General features: G+C 39.8%; 4 protein-coding genes across 7 annotated transcripts in view; 1 reads left to right on the top strand and 3 right to left on the bottom strand.

The window, feature by feature from the left end:
- The window catches only part of Ca-alpha1t (Ca[2+]-channel protein alpha[[1]] subunit T), a 37,449-nt gene extending 29,591 nt beyond the window's left edge, over positions 1-7,858 (bottom strand). For 3 of the 4 annotated variants that reach the window (XM_064125013.1, XM_064125015.1, XM_064125014.1), the window contains exons 1-2: positions 7,528-7,858; positions 6,924-7,297 (exon numbers count right to left, since the gene is read on the bottom strand). In XM_064125013.1, the coding sequence (XP_063981083.1) occupies positions 6,924-7,297; positions 7,528-7,577 (424 nt within the window). In that variant the 5' untranslated portion in view covers positions 7,578-7,858. Of the gene's footprint in view, positions 1-6,923; positions 7,404-7,527 lie in introns of all 4 variants that reach the window. The other variant, XM_064125012.1, reaches the window with a different exon arrangement.
- A 2,329-nt stretch (positions 7,859-10,187) lies between these two features.
- LOC135164845 (ADP-ribosylation factor 2) lies at positions 10,188-11,410 on the top strand. The gene has a single exon (XM_064125554.1). It carries the CDS (start codon positions 10,617-10,619, stop codon positions 11,157-11,159), a length of 543 nt encoding a protein of 180 aa, XP_063981624.1. The 5' UTR covers positions 10,188-10,616; the 3' UTR covers positions 11,160-11,410.
- A 1,155-nt stretch (positions 11,411-12,565) lies between these two features.
- On the bottom strand, positions 12,566-16,436 carry LOC135164844 (E3 ubiquitin-protein ligase ZNF598). Its single transcript, XM_064125553.1, has 3 exons — positions 16,203-16,436; positions 15,420-16,008; positions 12,566-15,226 (listed from the first exon to the last, which is right to left on the bottom strand). The coding sequence occupies exons 2-3, from the start codon at positions 15,828-15,830 to the stop codon at positions 12,974-12,976; spliced, it is 2,664 nt and encodes an 887-aa protein (XP_063981623.1). The 5' UTR covers positions 15,831-16,008; positions 16,203-16,436; the 3' UTR covers positions 12,566-12,973.
- Positions 16,437-16,875: 439 nt separating this feature from the next.
- Positions 16,876-21,778, bottom strand: LOC135164515 (synaptogyrin). Its single transcript, XM_064124937.1, has 4 exons — positions 21,643-21,778; positions 20,899-21,125; positions 19,505-19,652; positions 16,876-19,405 (listed from the first exon to the last, which is right to left on the bottom strand). Exons 1-4 carry the CDS (start codon positions 21,742-21,744, stop codon positions 19,199-19,201), a joined length of 684 nt encoding a protein of 227 aa, XP_063981007.1. The 5' UTR covers positions 21,745-21,778; the 3' UTR covers positions 16,876-19,198.
- Positions 21,779-22,274: the final 496 nt, after the last annotated feature.

The following is a 22,274-nucleotide window of genomic DNA, read 5'->3' as shown; positions in this document are numbered from 1 at the left end:
ACCTCCCCTGAGGGTACACAACGCAGTATGACGTCTACTGTCTACTACCCCAATAACCTGCCTTCCACCAAATGTCCCTTTTTATTTCACGCTACATTCATTTTTCTATCTGCAACGCCCCAGAACAATCTTCCACTTTCTCAACGTAAAAACCAGCGAATAAAACACAACTCAAGAACTGAAAAAAAATTACACCAATTTCCAAGTCTAAAACTCGGGTTTGTTTACTTGGTAATTTTTCTCATTCATAGCACAGAGTTGCTGACTCTATTATAAAACTTTCAAAACTATTCTCCATAGAGATAGAAGCAAACCAATTTCATTTCTTTTAATCAAAAAAAATTTCGATTCTCCTGCCCCTTATTAGAGAAAAGAAAATTCTAGAATTAAGATTATCCCGGTAAGAACAATTTGTTGCGCGTCGGAAGTTGATGAGATTGGAAGTTTTAAGGGCATCAGGGAAAATGTATGAAAATTTAATTGATACCTTGCTGTTTGTGAGTTTCTGGAAATTTCAATAATTACGTAAATTGTCCAAACTCATTGTAAAGATTAACAAGAGGATTCAATGGATTTTCTAATGAATTCAACACTCGAATTTCCACGTTTTCTCAGTACTTTCATCCAGACTCACAAAGTTTTTTTTCAAGAATACAATTTATCTGTGTTTCCTACAGATGAGCAGTTACTGAATATTTGAAGGATTCTCACTTCAAAGCTTGAGAAGTGTTGGCCGAGCTTTCAACGAAAACTTTTTTGTTCTGTAGTTTCGGATCTGTTAATGAGAAACTTTTCATTCATCAAAAAACTCAAGTTTCCATTTTTACTAGAATAATAAGTACCATTTTATCCGGAATAAATACAATTTTCCTCCGTTTACTTCAGATCGTTTAAAATACAGATATTTTTTCTAACCGCGTCCTACGGTCAATTGCAAATCGACCCCATAAATTCCCTCGACCATCGTGGCTCCGTGAAACTCTACGGTCTCGTGACAAAAAAAAATTGTTCCTCACTGATTGAAAACATGATTTCTGCTCAATAAAGATCGTTCCATAAAAAAATCAATTTTCTCTCTGTATCTCACCCAGAAAGTGAATTTATCTGACGAAGAATGGGCCACAAGTGAATACACCACGACAATGACAGCGCAAAACCTCACAAACCACAGTTATGTGTGAGTAATACTGTCACACTGTCATCTGTCCTTGAGGTAGTGGAGTAAAAACAATGGTATTCCGGTTTAGAACGGCGTAACAACAAGCAGCAATGTCCTTCTCGTTGTACATACCCCCGGACGATTGTAAGAGAGACCCAGAGCTCCTCGAGGAGTTACTTTCCGGTCTATTTACCAACGCTTCCGAAACACCCCGAGGCGCCTCTCAGCCTCCCTTCACATCCCTCATCCCTCCCCCGTCATTTTCCAAGGGGAATACATTGGTCCAAGTCGAAGGACAACCATCGAAGATCGTGGAAAAATTCAGATGACTGAGAACAGTCCGGTGTAAACCAGAGAGAAAGAAAGAGAGAAAAAAATGTCTCGATGTATGAAAGAGAGAAACCAAGAAAGAAGGGATTGGAGTTGCCCTCGTTCTGCTTCTCGGGCAGTATTATACAGATGCTATGAGCCCTCTTGCGATCGATAACACTTGACGACACCTCCTGGTAAGTAACAAGTTGAAATCTCCTTCCACATCCGGCTCCTCGTCACCCACCAGTGACACATATTAAGCCCCAAATCTATCGTGCTTTAATTTAGGGAGAAGCGTTATTACGAATGAGAGACGAAATTATCTCCGCCGAGTGAAGATTCCTTCGAGAGGAGAAAATCAGGTTTTTGACAGCTACAGGGGAAAAAATTTTTGGGAAAAATTAGAAGTCCAGGGAACTAAACGAGGGACGAAGTTTCTTTCCAACAAAACTGGACCTAAACAGTCGTTGATTGTTATTTCTTTCCGTGTAATCACGTGGCCAACTACACTATTGACAAATTTGTGGATAAACTTTCCGGTACATTTCTTGGAAATATTTGGCTGATTATAGTTCGATGGAATTCGCAAGGAATTCCGTCATTCACTATTTAAATAGCTGCCATTAAAAAATCGCGCACTTATTGTTGCAAAATGTTTGCAGTTTCCGCGAATGTAAGGCATGGAAACAAAAAGCTCATGAGAGTTCGGATATGTTTGTGGTTCATAATGAAAGGTATCACGTATTTTTTCGGGATTTTCATACGTCGGGACATATTTATGATTTTTAACTCTTAAGACGTAACCCAGTACTTTTTTCCGACCACGATCTGTTTGAGACTTTATTCATTTTCTCTTTCAGTTTATATTGCCAAGTGAAAAATTAGTTCTCAGGAAAAATATTAAATATCTCTTTATGGAGAGTGCACCCAGAGAAATTGATCGTTTCAATCTCCCAGGGAGGGAAAAACGTCAGGAAAAATTACGCGGTGAAGCGAAAAATTAATTTTTCCGCTTGTGCTCTGGATACTTTATGGATCGAACCATAATTTTTACGTGACACTCCATAAGAACTCACACAGGGAGCAGTGATTTCTGCGGAGAATTATTTATTCATCACAATTACTTCTTATAACGTCGTTTTTACGAGATTTCCGTGGTACTTTGCCACAACTTTTTTTTCCGTGCATGAATAGGTCTATTCAAACAGCGTACAGTACCCAAACTTTTATTCCAACTGTATTATTAATAGAATGAGACTAAAAATAAATAACTTCATTACATTGTTCTCTATGGCTCATTAATGATACGGTATTTTTTTCTTTTCATTAAAATATTCTCATTTAAATCAAAATATGAGTTTAATTATTTCCGTATAAGTATGCTTGGAGTAAATAAAATAATTTCAAAGAGCATCACATTTCGATGTTCACTATAACTGTGTACCATAATTTCAAGACTTTATAATTAGTGAGGGGTTTATTCATTGATGACTCATAACTTTAACGCCCCTAACTAAATTTGGATCACCTGGAAATTGCTCGTTTCGAGTGTACTATCAGGCAAAGTATATCAAAAGTTTAATATATTCATAAATTTCACCAAAATAATTATCTCCTCCCAAACACCGATTCATTCCGCGGAAATAATTTTCTCTCTCCATATAATCGAACATCACCCACCGCACTCACTTACGTCCTCGTCCTCCACTCCCCTATTTTATTTTTCCAAAATTAATTATTGCCAAAATATCGCCTTGCAAAGCACTAGAAACACGCACAGAGGAAGGTCTAGCTCGGCATATCCATGGAGCCGTGCAGATATCACGATATCGGGAGAGGGTGATCGATACAGACCGGTCGGCCGCCATCAGGGACGTTGGGTTAAAGCAGGCCTTCAAAAGCCAAAAGTCTAACCCAGCTAGTTGGGGAAAGTGCTAAGTTGATGGCCTCTGAGGCTTTTTTACTCTCTCTATTGCTCTCTAACCCACTCCATCCCACCTCGCAAATGGCTAATGTCCCACCCAAACATTCAGGTCTCGACCCAGCGTACAAACAAACCCAACCCTCTCCCTCCCCCTTTCCTCCTCCACCACCTCCCTCCCCCCGCCGCCCCTTCAATCCCATTCTCTTCTTTCCAACAAGCCCTGAAAATACCAATCTCATATTCTGTTTGAGTTTAGAAAACTCCAGCTCACAACTTTGGCCCAGTTAATTCGTGCATTATTCCATGCACCATTGCCACATCTACAAAAATCATCATCTCTCACTTTTGCATAGTGAAAAATGTTCACAGATACGCATATGGAGTCTAACCGCTGTAATGCATCGAGAGTAGAAATAGTGAGAGGAAGAGGGGTTATCCATTCAAAAATAGAAATCACGATGTGGGCGTTTAGGCATGTCGATATATAACGAAACGAGAAGGTTGCTAATGTGTTTCAAACCGGCATGCATGTTTTTTATTCTCATTATTATTGAAATACTTGAAAGTAACAGTCGAATTGATTCTCAGAATCATAAAAAAAGACTCGGATTTTTAGTCGCCCATGAGAATGAGGATGGCTGACTAAAACGGAAGTTGCACTACTGTTGGAGTTAGAGATCTCTTGACTAGTCGATTATATCTCCTTCGAGGGCTTTTTTTTTATTTGCGTCTCGAGAAACCTTGTAACAGGACCGTTTGGTGGCCATAAAACTGGCGCCGAAGATGTGGTGGGGGTGGGGGGCGGTAGGGGTGAGGCGGATGAAATATCTTTCATCTCGTCAGAAAATCGAAAAATAAAGAATGAAAGAGAGTGGAATTGAAGGCAGGGAATAATAGAGCTCCATTTTCAAATGCTATTGGTAACGTCGGACCACAGGACACTGGGGAACATAATTATTTGTGATAAATGAATGTTTGTTTCAGGGATATGCTATTTTTCCTCGATGCAATTCAGTTATTTCCAGATGTGGCAAATTAAGTGCGTATAAGGTTAAATAAATTTCCTCGTGGATAATCCCATTGGGTGATTTCCTACTGTGAGATCATTTGCAATAGTTTCTCATGATAATAGTTGATAAGAAGTTTATTCATAGACTTTTGTAACGTGAATATTGAATACCCTGTTGTTTGATCGATTATGTTAGCTTGCGGCGGAAATTTGCGGCGCACTTCTTTGAAATTTTTATCAGATGATAGATCCAGTGCAAATCCAAGAAATGACGTGACTGAAAAGTCACGATTTGAGGGGAAAATCGATAAATATTTTTGGGTGAATATATTTAGGAATTTTTTATTCCGATATTATTTAGTGAGATTTGAGTGTTGAATATATTCTTCATATTTTGTTCAGAAATTTAGCTAATTTAGCTTTATGTTTAAACATTGAAAATATTATTAATTTTCCGGAGCAATATCACAAGTGCACCAAAATTAACGAGTATTTCTCTATAGGTTCGTTGTAAACAAACGAACGAGTGAAGCTTTATCGGTTTTACGGGAAAACTTGACAAGTTCGTTTATATGCGGGCTACCTTGAGGGAAATACCCCATTAATTTTGGCGCTCAAGTGCTATTCTGGAGATAATTTTCCCATCCAAATGTTAGCCAAGAGAATTGCACCATAAGACGAAATTGACTTATCCATAAAAACTTTTGTAGTCTGTATATAATCAACTCGAAAAATTGTCAAGTCTGTAATGAAGTGGTGAAACGAGGTAAGTCAACTTATCTTCAACCTTATCCTCTAATGAATATCTGAAGAATTACGGGGAATGGCTGACTTTCCATAATACCATATCTCTAGGGAACAATCAAATCCGCAAGTTCCCATGAAAATTCCTCAATTTCTTCTAGGGTTTACATATTTCCTAAAAATCGGTACTGAAGATAAGTTGACTCAATTCAGTTGGTCACACCAAAGCCGAAGAGTTCCCCTTAAAAAAAATCATTTGCCCCTCTCGAATAAATATTTACTGAGCCGTCATAATTTTTGTCCCTCAGCCAACGAAATATCCCTAATACCTGCACAACACCCTGATGGGGCTCATTTATGGTTGGTAAAACGTTGAGGGTAATTGACAATCGACGCTCGAGCAAATTGTTCGATCTACTCGTACTTCCGCCAATCCAACCCAACGAGATTAACTTATCCCCGCTGAGTTAACGAGCAACCGACGTGACACGTTAACCGCCCCTCCCCATACCACTGCCATACCTCGTACATTCATCTCTCTTCTTTCAGTTTGTACCAATTATTTTTCTCGTTTATTAGTAGTTAAACGGTGAAAATCGATTTTATCGGGATACACATTGTCACGAGAAAGACAGAGATGGGTGAACGGGACACATATGGCAGGGGGTGGATAGGTTAGTGCTAGTTAGGTACAATTGTGAGGTAAAAAAAAAACACGAGAATTGAGAAGTGAGTGCACACGTGTGTCCCTCATTTGGCGGTACTCAAATACATCCTCTGTACTCACTCTAGCCATTTCCCCCCGCTATTTCCCTCCTTTGTTTTGCCTCCTATACCCCATTATCCTCCACTTTGTATCCGACTGCTCTTCCCCCAGGTTTCTATTCTTCATTTCTTCGCATTTTTTTTTCTCCTTCACGGCCAGTTGTTTAGCTATCTCTTGTCTCTATCGTTCCTCGTTTCCAAATCTCTCGCGGAAACGAAGTCAGTGAATGCCTGGTTGCATGCAATTCCCGCGCTTCCTACGGGCCCCCCTACGAAATAGCTCCAAGGACAGGTCGATCGATGACCCATTTACCCTTTCCTCCCGTGGGGTTGAAAAAGGGGGCCGGTGGCGGAAGGGGAGGGGACGGGAGGTGCCTATGCCAAACGAAATCCCGGAATCAACGGCGCATCTACAAAACCACCCACTGTACCCCCCCACACCACCAACTGCATTTTCTCATTCTCTATTATCACTATTCACAGTGTCGTCGGCACGCCGATCTTGAGACTCAATAGATTGACTGGAGAATAGGTACGGGGAAAGCGTTATATATCCGAGATATGCGAACGTAATCGACAAGGAAATTCACTCAGACCCATATGCCACCGTTTATCGACATCCCTATGAAATCAGGTGAAATTGAGGGGATATCTTTGGGACGATAACAACAAGTGATAAGAGAATGTTCAACTAATCCCCGAGCAAGTGAATTCATTCTTTCTCTTACCGCTATATCTCTATCATTCCCCACCTGTTACGAGATTGATGGGGGGAGGAGAATATTCTAGGAATGACATCGGGTAATAAAAATCATGAAATATCCGCTTGACACGATATGGTCATTGATTCACTAGGGCGTAACGCAGAATGAATTATCATCCATCGTCGTTGTTTTTCTCATCATCAAACTTATCCTGATGTACCCCCACCCCACCCACTGTTTCATTGATCAGAATAAATTAAAATCAAGAGACTTATCAGCCGGACTTTATGTACGTAAAAGGATATGGATTAGTGATGAGGCAAAGACACCAGTTGCGCGGTCGTGTGGTCTGATCGAGATAGCGCAGTGCCACTGGGGCGAAGCCTGGATAGGGCAACTCTTCGGCATCTTCACCATCATCATCGTCGTCCTCGTCGTCATCATCATCGTCATCCTCGTCGTCAGTATCATCATCATTCGTCTGGTCATTTGTCTCGTCGCTATTATTCTCATCCATCTCGTTAATACCGTCGAATGGCAAGTCATTCATGGCATCACGCCCGTCATCCTCATCCTCATCGTCCTCGAGGTCACTGAGTTCAGCAACATCGCTGTCCGAGCCCTGTGTCTCGCCATTGGCACTCGTCCTGGCGCTTGCCGAGCGATAACGATAGCCTGGTCTGTAGTAGTGCATCGACATTCTTTTAATTTTTTCAAATTATATTTTATATTTTATTATTTCCTGTTTTTACGTTTTTGAGAATCATTTACTTATACATTTCCCCGCTGTAATTTTGGATTCTTCTTTATTCAAATTTAGGATTTTATTCACGTCATGTTATTTCAGTTTAATGGTATTGTTTTGTTTCAACTTTATGTGTTTAGGAATTTTTTATGCCAAAATAATTACATCAAGTTTGGGTCACGAGTAATCCGACGCTCGAGTGACTTGTCGGACATTGGGCGTATTAAACTTCTTAATTATCACGGTGGCCCTGATATTATCCAACCACCCGAGTACGATGAAACGTCACAACGTGGATAAATCAAAGGGTGACATGCTAATGGGATGAATTTATTCAGCCACCCATTGCTATCCGTAAGGTCGACAAATTTTGATGTACATATTTTCAATTTAACGTGTACCACTGCTCCTTTCGAAGCGGTAGTCCACCTCAGCCGACACCTCGACTCAATTGTCGTTGTTAATTATTTCAATCTAATATATTTTTTTTAATTCATCCCCCAGATCCCCCCACCCCACCACATCGCGATGAACTTTATAACGTTAAATCCCGTGTTTCTCCCCTTCTAGTTAAATCCCCCCCCTTCCTTCGCCGTTATTCTCTCAGCTCGCAATCCACTGTCACCTCTTGCCTCCCTCACTTCTTCAGTCGTCCCCCCCCCCTTTATTTTTCCCTTTATTCTTGTATCCCGTGGATGACCCGCAACCCAACAATCCTCCGTTAACTCCGGCCGCACTAGCCCCGGGGACGAGCGTCGACGGTGCTCGGTAAAGCGTCTACCGGCGACTGGAAAAAAACGTCGAACTCCGTGACAGACGTTGAAACGCATGCGCTACCCCCACTATCAACTATCCCCCTTTTATCATCCACCCCCGCTAGTAACCGACTACTCCGAAACTCCAGGCGTCCCGAGGCGACTTCCATCTCCGGAGTACCAAGCGTCGAGGCCAGCCCCGTGTGTTCACTTCATTCCTGCAGAATAAAAAACAAAAGGAAAAACTGTTGCCTCCTCTTCTTCTTCTTTGTTTTTTCCCTCTCTCTTTCCCTCCGTCGACGGAGGAGCGTTGAATGTAAAATCACTAGGTATCGCAATTTCACGAGAGAAATGTTTGCGGCACACGAGTGGCTCAGCTCGCACCCTGGGCTCTTATCGCGTTTCATGCCTTTACGACGGATGAAAAACATGAGGGAGAAAAAAATAAAAGCCAAATGGCGAAGAGCACCACTCGTCGAGGGGGGAGAGAGAGGGTGGCTGAAAAGGGGTGAGGAGGTGGATAGGAGGATTTGTGTGATTTTGGAGGGCGCGTGCTCTCCCCGAGCCTCCCGGTAATATCCCATGCAGAGTCTCGTGGCTCGTGCACTCGATACATCGAGGGTAGGCAGATACAGCGCAATCGGCTCCTGAGATATTCATTGTGCGTGGGGTGTATCGAAGTCAATGCGTCTATTTCCAGTTTGCTGTGGCCAATCCCATGCACTGTAGTTTCCGTATACACTGCATTAATCATAATGCATTGATCTTAATTATTAATGTCCATTGGCCGTGTTACTCCAATTATTTTTCTATTAGCAATGGGAGGGAGGGAAGAGGGGTGGTAAAAAAAAAATCTCAGCAGCAATCTACTCATGCTGTTTATTTTATTCTGTTCCCCTCTGGTGAGGCATTATTGCGTGCTAAATGGAGCTCAAAATTATCCATTCACCTCACTGCCTTCGTATTATCCCCGGATTAGCGAAAAAAAAAGGAACATTTGAAGTATTAATTTGTGGAGTGGATTTAGTCGTACAATTCAACTATCCATGGACTATTTTAAATGGTCTATCTCACTACCAGTCACGCTATGTAATCCACAAAAAAAGATACTCAAGTATTCGTCCCAAGCGCGATGAAACACTGTGCAGACGTTGCTATAAATATTTAGACATCTATCGCTGAAGTGAAATGGATTTTGGATAAGTTTTTGGTATTTCGTTATCTCAGGCCACATCACAAACACGCGATCATCCACACCTCAGCCCCATGCACAAGAATCATTTCTTAACGTCCGAAAAAAAAAATCTCATCAAAACGAGTGGACTGATTAGCCTTTATTCGTGACTATAATTAGATCAAGCTGATTCCTATCTCTCTGAAAATTTATGAGAAATCTCTCGTGATTGATTAAGAATTTCTTGTCCTTTTGTCACCCACCGGCTGTGGTTAATCTATTCATCATCCGCTATAAACCTCATTTTACCCCATACCAGTGTGTCACAGATGCTATCGACATAATCGTTATCCCGAGTAAGAAAGAGTAAAGGTGGATTGAACCAACTCATTTTGCGTGCGCACGCAACAAGTTAGAGGTTCATTGACGGAGTTCGAATCAGTGGCGCATTCCCGCGGAAACGAGGCGTTTAACTGCGCTGGTAAATGGTTTGATGGGGGTCTACGTTATCGAACGATAGCCACACACCAGCAGTGCGCACAGCACAATAGTTATTAGAATATCACTAATTAATAGAAAGTCCTGGCGAAATGGAATTGAAACAAATTTTTTCTAGATAGAATAGTTTGCAGTATAAATGCAAAGGAGAATAAAAATATAAACAATTGGGTAAACTGACTTGCTAGCCATAGCAGGAATATTTCAATCGATCCAAGTAAAAAAATACCGTCAATTAAAATTTTTAACCGCGATGAGTTTCCAAATTGGAAGTTGAAATCAGCTCCTCCATTCAAAGCGCCCGCCAATACTCAAACTACGTGATTCACTTCCGCACGTCACCAATGTCCATTCATACAAGTAACTTGAAGCTATCTCCAAAGCACAGCCCTCATGAACCAGCACCCACATATCGACGATTGTATGGGCATTATTCCCCCCTTGTGCAATACGTGGTGATGTTGGTGACGAATGGATGAGTGACGACCAAAGACGTGACGTTTACGCCGCACCGATTGAGCAGTTATTCAGTCCCCGAGCAATAATCGTCATTTTATACTGAATAAATATATCGAGAAAAAATTGTGAACAAAAATAATCTCGTCAATCAGCGGCGCAGTAAGTAAATACCGTAAGAGGGGTGTTGAAGCCAGTGACAGAAAGACTGTACGTGTGTCCATTGTCCACAAAAGAAAGAGGATAAACGCCATACAAAGGCTACGTGGGTTAGGGAGTGCAGTATCTCGTCGAAAAATTAAGGCCTCCAAGTTCAAGACACACCAAATAAATACCATTGAATTCTCAGGCTGTAGTTGAAGCACAACAAGATGGGGCTGACTGTGAGTAGTTTGTTAACACGTCTATTTGGAAAGAAGCAGATGAGAATATTGATGGTTGGTCTGGATGCAGCCGGTAAAACGACAATTTTGTACAAATTAAAATTGGGAGAAATTGTAACAACAATACCGACCATTGGATTTAACGTTGAAACTGTTGAATACAAGAACATATGTTTCACGGTTTGGGACGTTGGTGGCCAGGACAAAATACGTCCATTATGGAGGCACTATTTCCAAAATACACAGGGATTGATCTACGTTGTTGATAGCAATGACAGAGAGAGAATTGCTGAAGCTGAGAGGGAGCTTGCCAACATGCTGAAGGAGGATGAATTGAGAGATGCTGTACTACTTGTTTTTGCCAATAAGCAAGATCTTCCAAATGCTATGACTGCAGCTGAATTAACCGACAAACTGGGCCTTAACGCACTACGTGGACGTCATTGGTACATTCAGAGCACCTGTGCAACTCAAGGAGAGGGACTCTACGAGGGACTCGATTGGTTGAGTAACGAACTCGCTAAAAAGTGATTAAGTACCATCGACTAAGAGTTTTTATTTCCATTGTACCAATGAACGAGGTGTCATTATCGCCCAATATTCATGTACCGTGGATATCTTCTGAATGAAAAATCCAATACTATTATTTCATTGGTTTATTACTGTCGACTAAATATTTTTTTCTTCATGAGTTTAATTTTGTGATGGTGGTAGAAACCAATCCAATGGCGTTTTGGTACTGAATACTGTAGTTTTTTTTTAAATATAATGTTTAAGAGACACTTGTTCCGTTTATCAATTACGTTTATCATTTATTCTGCTCTCACCATTGCTTAAACTTTTGAATTATTAATCATGGATTTATATTTTATGCGTTGAAAAGAGAGAAAGGATTCTCTGAATTCGATGTAGAGTGAACAGGCCGATTTCTGGACGGTTAGGGAAGAGTCGAATTTTTTGGATGGGATGTAAAGCCTTCAAAAATTCAAAAGAATTTGAAATGATAGAAAAAAATACTTTAAAGTATAAATAATAAAACAAGGAATATTTTAATTAAGCATCAGGTCGAATATTCAGGGAAAATAGACATCCAAAAATCGACTTGTTGTTTCTAACGTAAAGTACATATACGAGTATTATAACAGGTGAAAAAATTCAATATTAATATCGATTTCAATTGAAAACCTCTGTTTGATTCTATACTATTTCGGTTTTTTTTACAAATGATCAGAATTTCAAAGTGTGTCCTTCATCAGATATCCAACATGTACATATCATTTGTAAAGAAAGTATCCGATATCTTGCAAATAAATCACGTGAAAAAAAATTTCTTTCTGTAATAATTTCAATGACAATTTTGATATAAATCCTTGTGTTAACTTTATTATTGTATAAAATGGTACATCGGCGATTGATTACATTCATCTAAACTTTTCTCCTACGTATCAACTCATAGATAACGCGACTATAATATTGAAAACTTTTCTCTGCAATATTACAACAAAAATATAATCAATCGTTAGTTCTTAAACGTAAATATTTACATACAACCCGGTGGAGAAAAAAATAGACTACATTCTCAGTTATGATTTCCCTGTAAATGAGAGAGGCAGCTTGTACATGAAGTGACAACGTCGTCGTGTTTTGAAGGAAAAGATTCGTTTTCAGATCGAAATAACAAAATTGTCTGCTCACTGCTACGATAAAGTCAGACAACTAGCTAAAACAACAATGTTGTTAGGTGAGTCTTCAAAAAATATTTTCGAATCTGAGGAGATAAACTGTGAAAAGGGATATTTTCATCTTCAACTCCCCTCGATGTCCTAAAATCTCAATCTTTATAAATTGGCTCATCTCATCGATCCTCCCCATCTAAAAATTATGGTCTATCCCCACGAAAGCGGTACGGCAGAAGAATTGAAAACCATCACAGGACCTTCATCTTCATTAAGCAATTATTTATTCATATCTCTCGACTACAACGAAAAATTCATTGTTTTTATAACTCGAATTGTCATCATACGCAACACCGTTTTCATGTTTAAAAAATGGCAGTTTGAACGCAATGGTAATGAATTTAGAGCCGTGACAAAATTATGAAATAAAAAATTAAATAATAAAGTGAGACGGATAGGTAACTTTATTTGTTTGAGTGGAGAAACTATAAAAAAAATAATATCCTACTTATACGGGGAAAACCATCCGACACGCTATTTACTCGAAATAATCCCATATTCTTATATACCGCAAATTGTGCCATTTGTCCCAAGGCCCAGAGAATTGTTCAATTTTAACGCCATATCGCTTCAGTGGTCAATCATGCTTCAACAATCAACAATAATGCATCATGCACCTCTCCTAACCCATGTGTTACCACCCACGACACTGGTGGCCTCCCCGAGACTCGGGAAGTGGCTGTCCAAAGTATGACTCGACGCGTGTGCCTTGAAATCACTTCCAGTTTTAACAACCTGCCCACAAGTGCTGCATACATCTAGTGTCTTAACATTAGCCACTTCCTTTTTATGCAAATCAAAGAGTTCCCTTTGTTTACCAATGTCTGGCAGTAGAACAAGCATTTCCGGAAAAACATCGCGAAATGCATTAGCACCCATTGCACTGTTGCATCTCTTGTAATAATGATCAGCACTGAGTATTCCCTGTCTAAAGAGTCCACTGAAATATCGAAATTCCTCCATGGATTCCTTTTTCCTGTCGAGAACCTCCCCAATTTTCGCGACTAAGTTTTTATTCCTCCTGGGAAAGTCCAAGGGAGCGACATAGCTATAAGATTTATGAACATTATCGGGTAGAATGGAGAAACTCTCTCCAGAGCTGTTGGTGAATGTTAAACTATTGTCTGTGCACGGTCGTTCAGTGCTGTTGAGTTTAACCGCAAAGCCCGGTGGTGGTGGAGTAGTTCTGTTAAATCCAGGGGGAGGGTTTCCAGCTCTCGTCTTTGATGTTTTACCCAGCGCTGGGAAATCCTCCACTGTCCTCCGTACATTGTTCGTATTGTTTAAATTGTCTATCTTCAATTCCGATCTCTTTCTTATCCCATTCGCCGACGTTTTTGCTTTATTTTCGGGAGAATTAGGATTGGATGAGGGCTCGGGAGAGGAATCACTCTTTTTCGTTAATTTTTCGTTCTCCTGATCTTGGGGATTTCTAGCACTGATTAACGCTGATGAACGATTATTGACAGCTTCGGACGGTTTATCCCGTACTGATTGGGAACTTTGAGCATTGGACTTTGACGCTGTTGATTCGTTACCACTGGAGTTGTTGCCACTTGATGTCTGTTTAACTTTCTTCTTTTTTTTCTTTTTCGTATTAACTTTGTTGGCGTCTGACAAGTTGGACTCGCTATCGTTGACACCGGAGGATCGGTTCCAAGTAGAGGCGTACGAGGACGAGTCGTTCGTTACTACTGATATTGACGACTTCTTCGCTTTCGAAGACTTGGGAAGGCTAGGGAAGGCCTCGACGCAGGAGACTGGGGAGGGTGAGGCTGGTGGTGGATCTAGAAGGGGCGCTGGAGCGACTTTTTTCTTGGAACTTGAGGACGAGGGCTTCACACAGGTGACCTTTGTCCACTGAGAGGAATTAGAACTGCTGGTGGGTTCGTTACGCCCTAGAGCTGGGAAGTCAGAGTCTCTGCTGAAGGTGGATGGCCTGATTCTCACGGTGGGTCCAGACACTCGGGTGGTTATACTTCCATCGGTTTTGTGATTCACCTGGATGGACACGTTTGGAGCTGAACTTTGGGGGCGCTTGGGACCAGCGGAGCTGGAGGGCTGGGCTCGGTTGGAGGAGTAGACACTCAGGTTGACAGTTTTGGAGACATTGTTGGAGGTGGACTCTGGCCCCAGAGCTGGGAAGTTCTCATCAGTCACCGCAAGAGGCCGAGAGCCGAAGGAGTTCCTGATTGTGAGGTTTCCCCGGCCTTTTGATTTCGTTTGCAAATGGTTTGGAGGGAGAGGAGTGTTCCCTAGGGAGGGGAACTCTTCGGTACTCTGGACATCTGGCTGACGAATGAAGGATGCCTCGGGATCGAGAAAGGGTGGCTCAGGGTCGTGGAAGTCTCTCTGGTCCACGTAGTCTCGATTTCTTGGGGGGTAGTCTCTGTGAGACGTACTAGGACCCATCGGCGGGCCCCGTCGAGAGTTCCTGGGGTCTCCACGTGGTGCCAATGTGAATTCTAACTCGAGAGTTCTTGCTTGCTTCGCTGCTGCCTTACCCAAGTGCTTACCGTGGACAGAGGCCTTATGGGCTTTTAAATCTATGTCTGTTCGAAAGACTGGAGTGAATTTCTCGTCGGTACAGGCTCCTTCCTCGCAGAGGTAGTGTTCTTGGCGGAAGTGATCACGAAGATAGTCGTAGGAGCTGTAGTACTGATGAAGACCATCGGCGTCACAGAAATGGCAGTATAAGTGGTCGCGTCGTAAATGACGGAATAACTCGTCATTGTCCATGTATCTACGATCACAGAATTCGCAGAGTGGATGGCCCTTGTGGCTCTTGTCATCTGTGTCACCCTTTCGACGGTGGTGAGCGAGATCAGCACGAGTGTAACAACGACGTTCGCAAGAGAATATCTAGAATTAGGTTGTAGGGATTTTTTACAACATATTCTATGCTCTCAATGAAATATTAATAAATATCCTATGAATGAAAATTATAAAACGACTGAAATTATTACATGTAAAAACCACTATGAAAATTCATCCTTCCTTTAAGAAAATATCTGAAAGTCCCATTCATGTAATAATTAAATGGTACTCGAATTACCTTCAAATTTTCCACACAGAGATCACAGTAATGCAGCTCGTGTTTCCTCCTCATGTGCTCTTTGAGACTGGAAAAACTGCTAAAAACCTGCCTGTCCTCACAGATAGGGCAAGAATGAGCCAACAGCTTTGTAAATTTCTCCTGGACCTCGAGATTCTCGAAATAGATGTTATAACGACTATCTAAGAGACTACTCCTGCGGATATGACGGAATGGTTGGATCTCCCTCGTGAAGACAACTTTGGGTAGATCTTGACGACATATGGGGCACTCGTTTTGTTTGCACAAGACCCGCATTCGGGTGCTGCACTCGTAGCACACTGGATGCTCGCACATTCCAATGCTGTAGATGTCCACATTCTTGTAGCAAACAACACAGGCACCATTGTTGGTATTTGCCGAAGTGTTCATTATTGCACTTCTGTCTGAGATCTTTTTAAGAACAATATTGTTCCTTGAAAACTCAGTTGGTTTTAGTATTGAGAATTATTTTGCAATAAAAAATTGGAGATCTGGATTTTTCTTTGTAACCTGTTTAGCCTAGAGTAGTTTCTCGTTATTCCGATTCCTAAAATGACAATAAATCAGCCTGAAACATGAATAATAAATTATTTAAACAATTTTCAAATGCGTGAGTCAGGTAACAAGGGATTTTAAATGCCAACGGTTGCGTCTATATGTCAATGACAAAAGTGAAAATGTCGGTTATTTAATCACATTTGTTGCTATAAAAAAACTTGGACAAATGTAACTTGCCAATTGATCTACTTTTGGTAAACTCACCTGGATTATGCGCCAATGAAACGTTGGGGGAACATAATTTTCACGTGGTGATCGTCAAATCAACAGCAATGGTGTATTATATTAGGTGAAATTAGTTAACAGATGGTATAATCGGAATAGGTATCCCTTTTAGGTGAAAACAAGGTTATCGAGATAAGAGGAAAAATTTTTAGGAGAAAATCTGGCAATGCGCTCCAATGCGCTCTCAAAACACTGGCCACTGATTCTGGGATTTTCTCAAGGCGGGCGACTTCGTTGGATAGTTGTTAAAGAAATTATCTGCTATATCGGTTGGAGCTCGTGACAATTTCCGTTACCATTAGAGCGTCTTCCGTCGTTTTTTAAATTTTAAGATTAATAAATCATTAGCATCAGGAATGAAGTGATAAAACGAGGTAAGTGCATTTTGGCAAAGTTTAAAAATAATATAACAAAAAAGTAAATTTTGGATTCAACGATTCAGTGAAATCCACCACATTCCTACTTTTGATGTTCGTAAATGAATAGACAAATGAATGAACCAATCACCTGATTGATTGATGAATTCAAAATTGGAGTGGTCAAGCGTGATAAATAGTCATCTCCTCAAGCTAGCAATTATCTTGGAAATTAATGGTTCTGCGATGGAACAGGAAATCTTTAAAAGGCTGATAAAAAAATGACCATTACTTAATACGCTTTAATTATAACTCTATTTATTTTATATTATGAAACATATTGGTCAAAACACAACAAAAACAAGATACCAGTTTTTTTCACAATGAAATCCAGAGTAAGTTGTCATATTTTTCTCTGTTTTAAGGAAGAAAATTAATAGGAGCGCACAATGGATGTTAACATTCTACGTGCATTTATGCCCAGGTGTCAATAATCACATCACCTCTCATTTTTTCACGTTTGTTTTATAATACAGCTATATTGTTTAATATATTTATTTTGTTCATTACATTCGTTACTTTAATTTATTTTATCATTTTTTTGGATTTTCATTGTTTTCCCAGTCTACAGATAATTTGCAAGTTCAATAATACTATCGGATTACACATGAATAACATTCATACAGTCGCATTGAAGTTTGGAACTGTCTACCAAGTCTTCACTCACACTGGGATTATACACATCGAATTAATGCTAATTAGATTCTGCTCAATCAATACATGGAACAGTCCAAGACTCGCAATAATTACCCGACTATACCAATTTAATAACTTGAGGTTGTAAAAATTAAATAAATAAAAACCAGGTACATGTGGTTCGATCGAATATTATCATATCAATGAATTGAACTCAAACTTTTGCAGTTTAAATTCATCCAACGACAATTGAGGGAGTCAAAACCACAAAATTCGACGTTTAAATAATTATCAGTCATTCAGTAATCAGTGGTAGTGATAGTTCAGCAATTGATTAATGGCTAATGATCAACGCGAAATGAAGAGTTTTTGGCGGATGGTCAGACGTCAATTGACCATTCATCACGCGTAAATTAAAAAATTATACAAATTCGTCTCGTATTGCTACCAAGATTGCAATTAATGTTCCACTACATTAGACGCTTTTCTTTCGGTTTTCCTCTGGAACACTTAAAGTCTCTCATGTGGATATCGTCAGCTACCTTCCTACTGCATTGCCAAATGTACTAATTAGTACACATGCTCCATACGCAGAAAAAGAAATGATTCTCGAATCAAAAATAATACATCAGTTATCTTCAAACATGAAAATAAATAAACTTCTTCGCTCGCCGTACAGCTGAACAATTTTTCACACAATGTCAAGACTGTTCTCCATGTTAGATAAAACTGAATCGAGAACACCATCCGGATACAACAAAAACGAAGGTCTGAACTTTACACTCCTTACGTAGTCATTTTTCAGACTGCAACACCTCTCAACCAAATTAAAATATGAATTAATATGATTAGGCATCTGTCTGGAATCCAGACAAATTTTCATGTCATTCAGACGTTATTAAATATCTGAAAAATGTGCACCGTCGGTGTGTGAAATTGAAACCCTTGTTTTGCCTACGGGAGCCGTGAGAAATCGATCGGAAGGCTCTAGATAAAAACAGATAATCAAAGCAAAGAAATTCGGCAGAAAGATATTTCAAAAGCAATCACCTCCTCATTTGGTTCTTTCTCCCAAGTACTCATATTCAATAAATATAGATTTTTCTTCTCTCATTCCTTACGGCGTGAAACCTTCCACTAGACATTTTTCAGCATTTACTTACTCAATAAATAATCTGATAATCATATACTATTCAACCTACAAACTGCACAATCACGATGTTGAAATTTTACCTCTTGTTTTTATTAACTCTACTGTATGAGTATTTTTATAATTCAAATGAATCAAGCATTCGGTACAATTGCACCTCAACAAACTATACAACGTTTGGTTGTTCGATTCCTCGTCACATTGATATAATAACTGGTAAATCGGTGATTCCTTGTCATTACAATTCTAGGTAAATTATTCAACGAACTCGACGATATTGTACGGTCATTTGAGGCCCGTTTCAATTCACTGTTCATGTATACGTTCTCCATTTAATCATCCCCATGGTTTTGTTGAAATATAGGTACACCGAAAAACGAAATGCTTATATTCATTGAAATTTTTTTTATATCATACAAAAAGCAGGAATGAAATTCTATCGAGATGGATTGTTACTCAATAACGTTAGCAATAACATGGCAATGCTCGAAAAAAGAGCTATCATCAATAAATGATGTAAGGAAAGTTCAGAAAATTATCATGGAGAGTCAGGGCCTCGCCCAGCATATTCAATTTCTGTTGTCCCCTCCTATTGTTATTATAATTAATAATCTCATGCCATTACTTTACTTGTTGTTTTTAAGTTAAGTGGCTTTGCCGCTGTGCAATAACGTTTGAATTATCGTAAACATTGAATTTTTTTGTTTTATTCCCTATCAATGAATATTTTTTTCTCTTCTCTCTGTTTTTTTTTTCAAATCACACCAATCGTCTCAATACGCTGGTGCCTGGAAATCAGTCATACCTCGTTGCTGCTGCTGCTGCTGCTGAGGGAAGGGCTGCTCCTGGTATGCAGCATCCGATGCGTCTGGATAACTTGTGTAGCCAGCCCCACCGACAGGATCAGCCTCGTAACTCGGGGCAAATGCAGCATCTGTACCTTGTTTGAATCTTTGGAATGCAAACCAAGCACTCCCCGCCTGGAATATCAAATGGATATAAACACCATTGTGTTCTGTGATTAATTATGTACTTGAATAATAAAAAAAATCAACGAATGCAATTGTTTGATTACTTACCCACGAAAATATAGAGAAAAACAAGAATGCAATTGCTCCTTGAACATTATTAACGCCATATCTGTCAATCGGTGCCACTGATTTATTCCATGCATTAGTTAAATAACAAAATCCAATGAAACACAAAAATGCCCAAAGACCGGAGAATCTGTAATTAAAATTAAATGAAAAGCGTCAATAGCATTTCCATATCCTGATGAGTACGAACTCTTATGTTTAAAGTTCCCCATTTTCGTTTGAATTGTCGATTAGCCTCTCGAAATAAGCGTAATGAAATATCAATACCAAGAATCGGTGGAAAGTCACGTTCCCTGGAACCCTCATGATAAATTTATGCTGAAAATTCAATATCTTTCGAATCATTGATTCGGATATTGCACTGTCAGTGAAAAAATTAAATTTCATTTTTCCACTGAACACGTTGAGGCTATTGTATTCAATTCTCAAGGGAAATGTGTATGGTCATTGATAATTTCATTTCGTTTATTCAGAGAAATCTAAATTTTCAAGGCCAAGACTCCTTGAATTTCCAGAGAAATCGTAGTGCGATAAAAATTTTCTCAATTAGCAAAGGAAAATTCATACAAAAACGTTAAATGGTGTGATTGAAATTTTTCATCTACATTTACTTTAATATCAACTGAAATTTCATACCATTGACTAACATGGATCTGAGCGAAGCAAAACAGCGTATCTATCGGTGATATCTCCGAATGCAACGGCACAGATCGATGCAATTTTTCCCCACTCGATGCTCTATTTTTTCTTTCAACACCATAACTTTCGCCAACTTTACGGTTCAAAAATTTCCTCAATCTTCAAGTTACTCAGTGTAATAAAAATTCCGAATACTGAGGCGTTTATTTACTGAAATTTCTTATCCACATTCAACCAGATATTAATAGCAACTTGGACTTATCGAATACGAAATCTTAGGACACATAAAAGCGGTAAAAAATGGAGCATCGCTGATCATCGATATCTCCGAAACCACCGTAAAGCTCTATTCAAAATTTCACCCCTCCGCGCTTCAATTTCCCTCACAAACCTAGCCCTCTGGAATTGCCCTTCATCCATTTCACTTTACCCCCCCCCCTTGAAAACTCTCCAAATTTACACTATTCGACATTTCATGTTTACCAAAAATTTCTCTCCAACTCTCCACTAATATTTCCTCACTCCCCACTCCCCCAAGAAAATGATCATTTGCGGTCTAAAAATGCCTTCAACCCCCAAAGTTTCTACCCTCCAACATTCCAACACTTCAACGATTCTCAGAGACAACAAGAGCCGGAAGCTAAATCCTTGACACAAATACTCCTACCATCCTCAGTTCGCAAATTATTATTTTCCGTATTCATTACATAATTCGTTTCATAACTGAAAATTCATACCCAAGATCAGCAAGAACGTAATGTTTCCGTGTCTTCACCGATGACATTTGTTCAAACAGATATTCACCAACGAGAAAACCGATGCAGGCGAGGAATGCCAGGACTCCAATGCCAACACCATAGTTACATGCATTTGCGTCTCCATTATACAGGCAGTACTCTTTTCCATTCTCATCACTCCTATATCCTTTGCTGCTTATACAACCGAAGATAATTATCGAGAAGAGCTGGTGGGATTTGAAAAAGAAATAATCATCCCTTCAGATTATTCATAATTAACAAAAGAGATGACAAGGAAAATATTATTCAATTCAGGTAGCAGAGCCTCAGGTGCATTAAGAATGTACGTGAGCTGCCACAGTTTTAGTGCATACATTGGAGATTAAAATCTCCCTTGTGTCCCTCACCCCCGCCTTTGAAACCCCTGTAGCGTCGAGTATCGATCGGTAGATCAACCCCCAACCACCCCCCTTGGGCCATAAATGATAAAAATTGAAATGAAAAAATTTGAAAGCATCAAATCATGAGAGAATCTCATGCTCTCACCGTGATGGTGATTCTATTGGGTTAATTCTCATAAAAATCAATAGAACATCCCCATCGTAGCGAGCGCGAAGGGTAGTCCGAGGGGTGGGGACAAGGGCTGTTGAAATCGATGTATTCAATGCTCCCGTGTATCATCATTTTACTGAATTGAGGAAGGACGAGTAATAGCGTTAGTTGATTATTCATTGTTCTACTCACCAGACATACTGCTTTTAGAATAACCTGAGGCCTTTGTACAAATGAAATTGGGTCGAATGGGGCACCAGCCTTACCACCGCCGTACGCTCCACCGCCGTCCATCTTAGAGCGACTGAGGGTGCTCTCGGAAAATTCAAAGCACTTGAGAATAATTTTCGCGCACGCGCCCGCGACAATTCTACTGTCCTCTAGCTTCAATATACTCTTTATAAATTCTGTATGTACGAACCAAGTTATGTGGGGCTATAACCTCTTAAAAGGGGAAGAATGCAAATTAAATTGGTGGAGGACTGGGTCGAAATGAAATTTCTTCATAATTTTTTCATTTGTAATTCACTTATTTTGTTGATTAGTGATTCCCTCGATCGGATATACTGATATATTGATTATACCGGGAAATTAGATTAACCGTGATGGGAGTAATAATTGGACCGTCGTTATCCATCAAATGCGACAGATGAAAAATGATTGATTAGTCTTTGGAGGTCAGAAAAAACAACGATTCAAGTTTTTGCGCGATTTTTAAGATGTGGCATCTCGACGGTCGGTAAGCTCGAGACCTGTCACAACAGCAATAGACTATAATAATGAAAATTGAAAAGCCCGCGCAGATTGCCGGATATCCGGCGTCA

This window comes from Diachasmimorpha longicaudata, chromosome 7, assembly GCF_034640455.1.
Source record: "Diachasmimorpha longicaudata isolate KC_UGA_2023 chromosome 7, iyDiaLong2, whole genome shotgun sequence".
Classification (NCBI taxonomy): domain Eukaryota; kingdom Metazoa; phylum Arthropoda; class Insecta; order Hymenoptera; family Braconidae; genus Diachasmimorpha; species Diachasmimorpha longicaudata.
The sequence above is the reverse complement of the archived record's forward strand: the minus strand, read 5'-3'. Positions and strand labels throughout refer to the sequence as shown.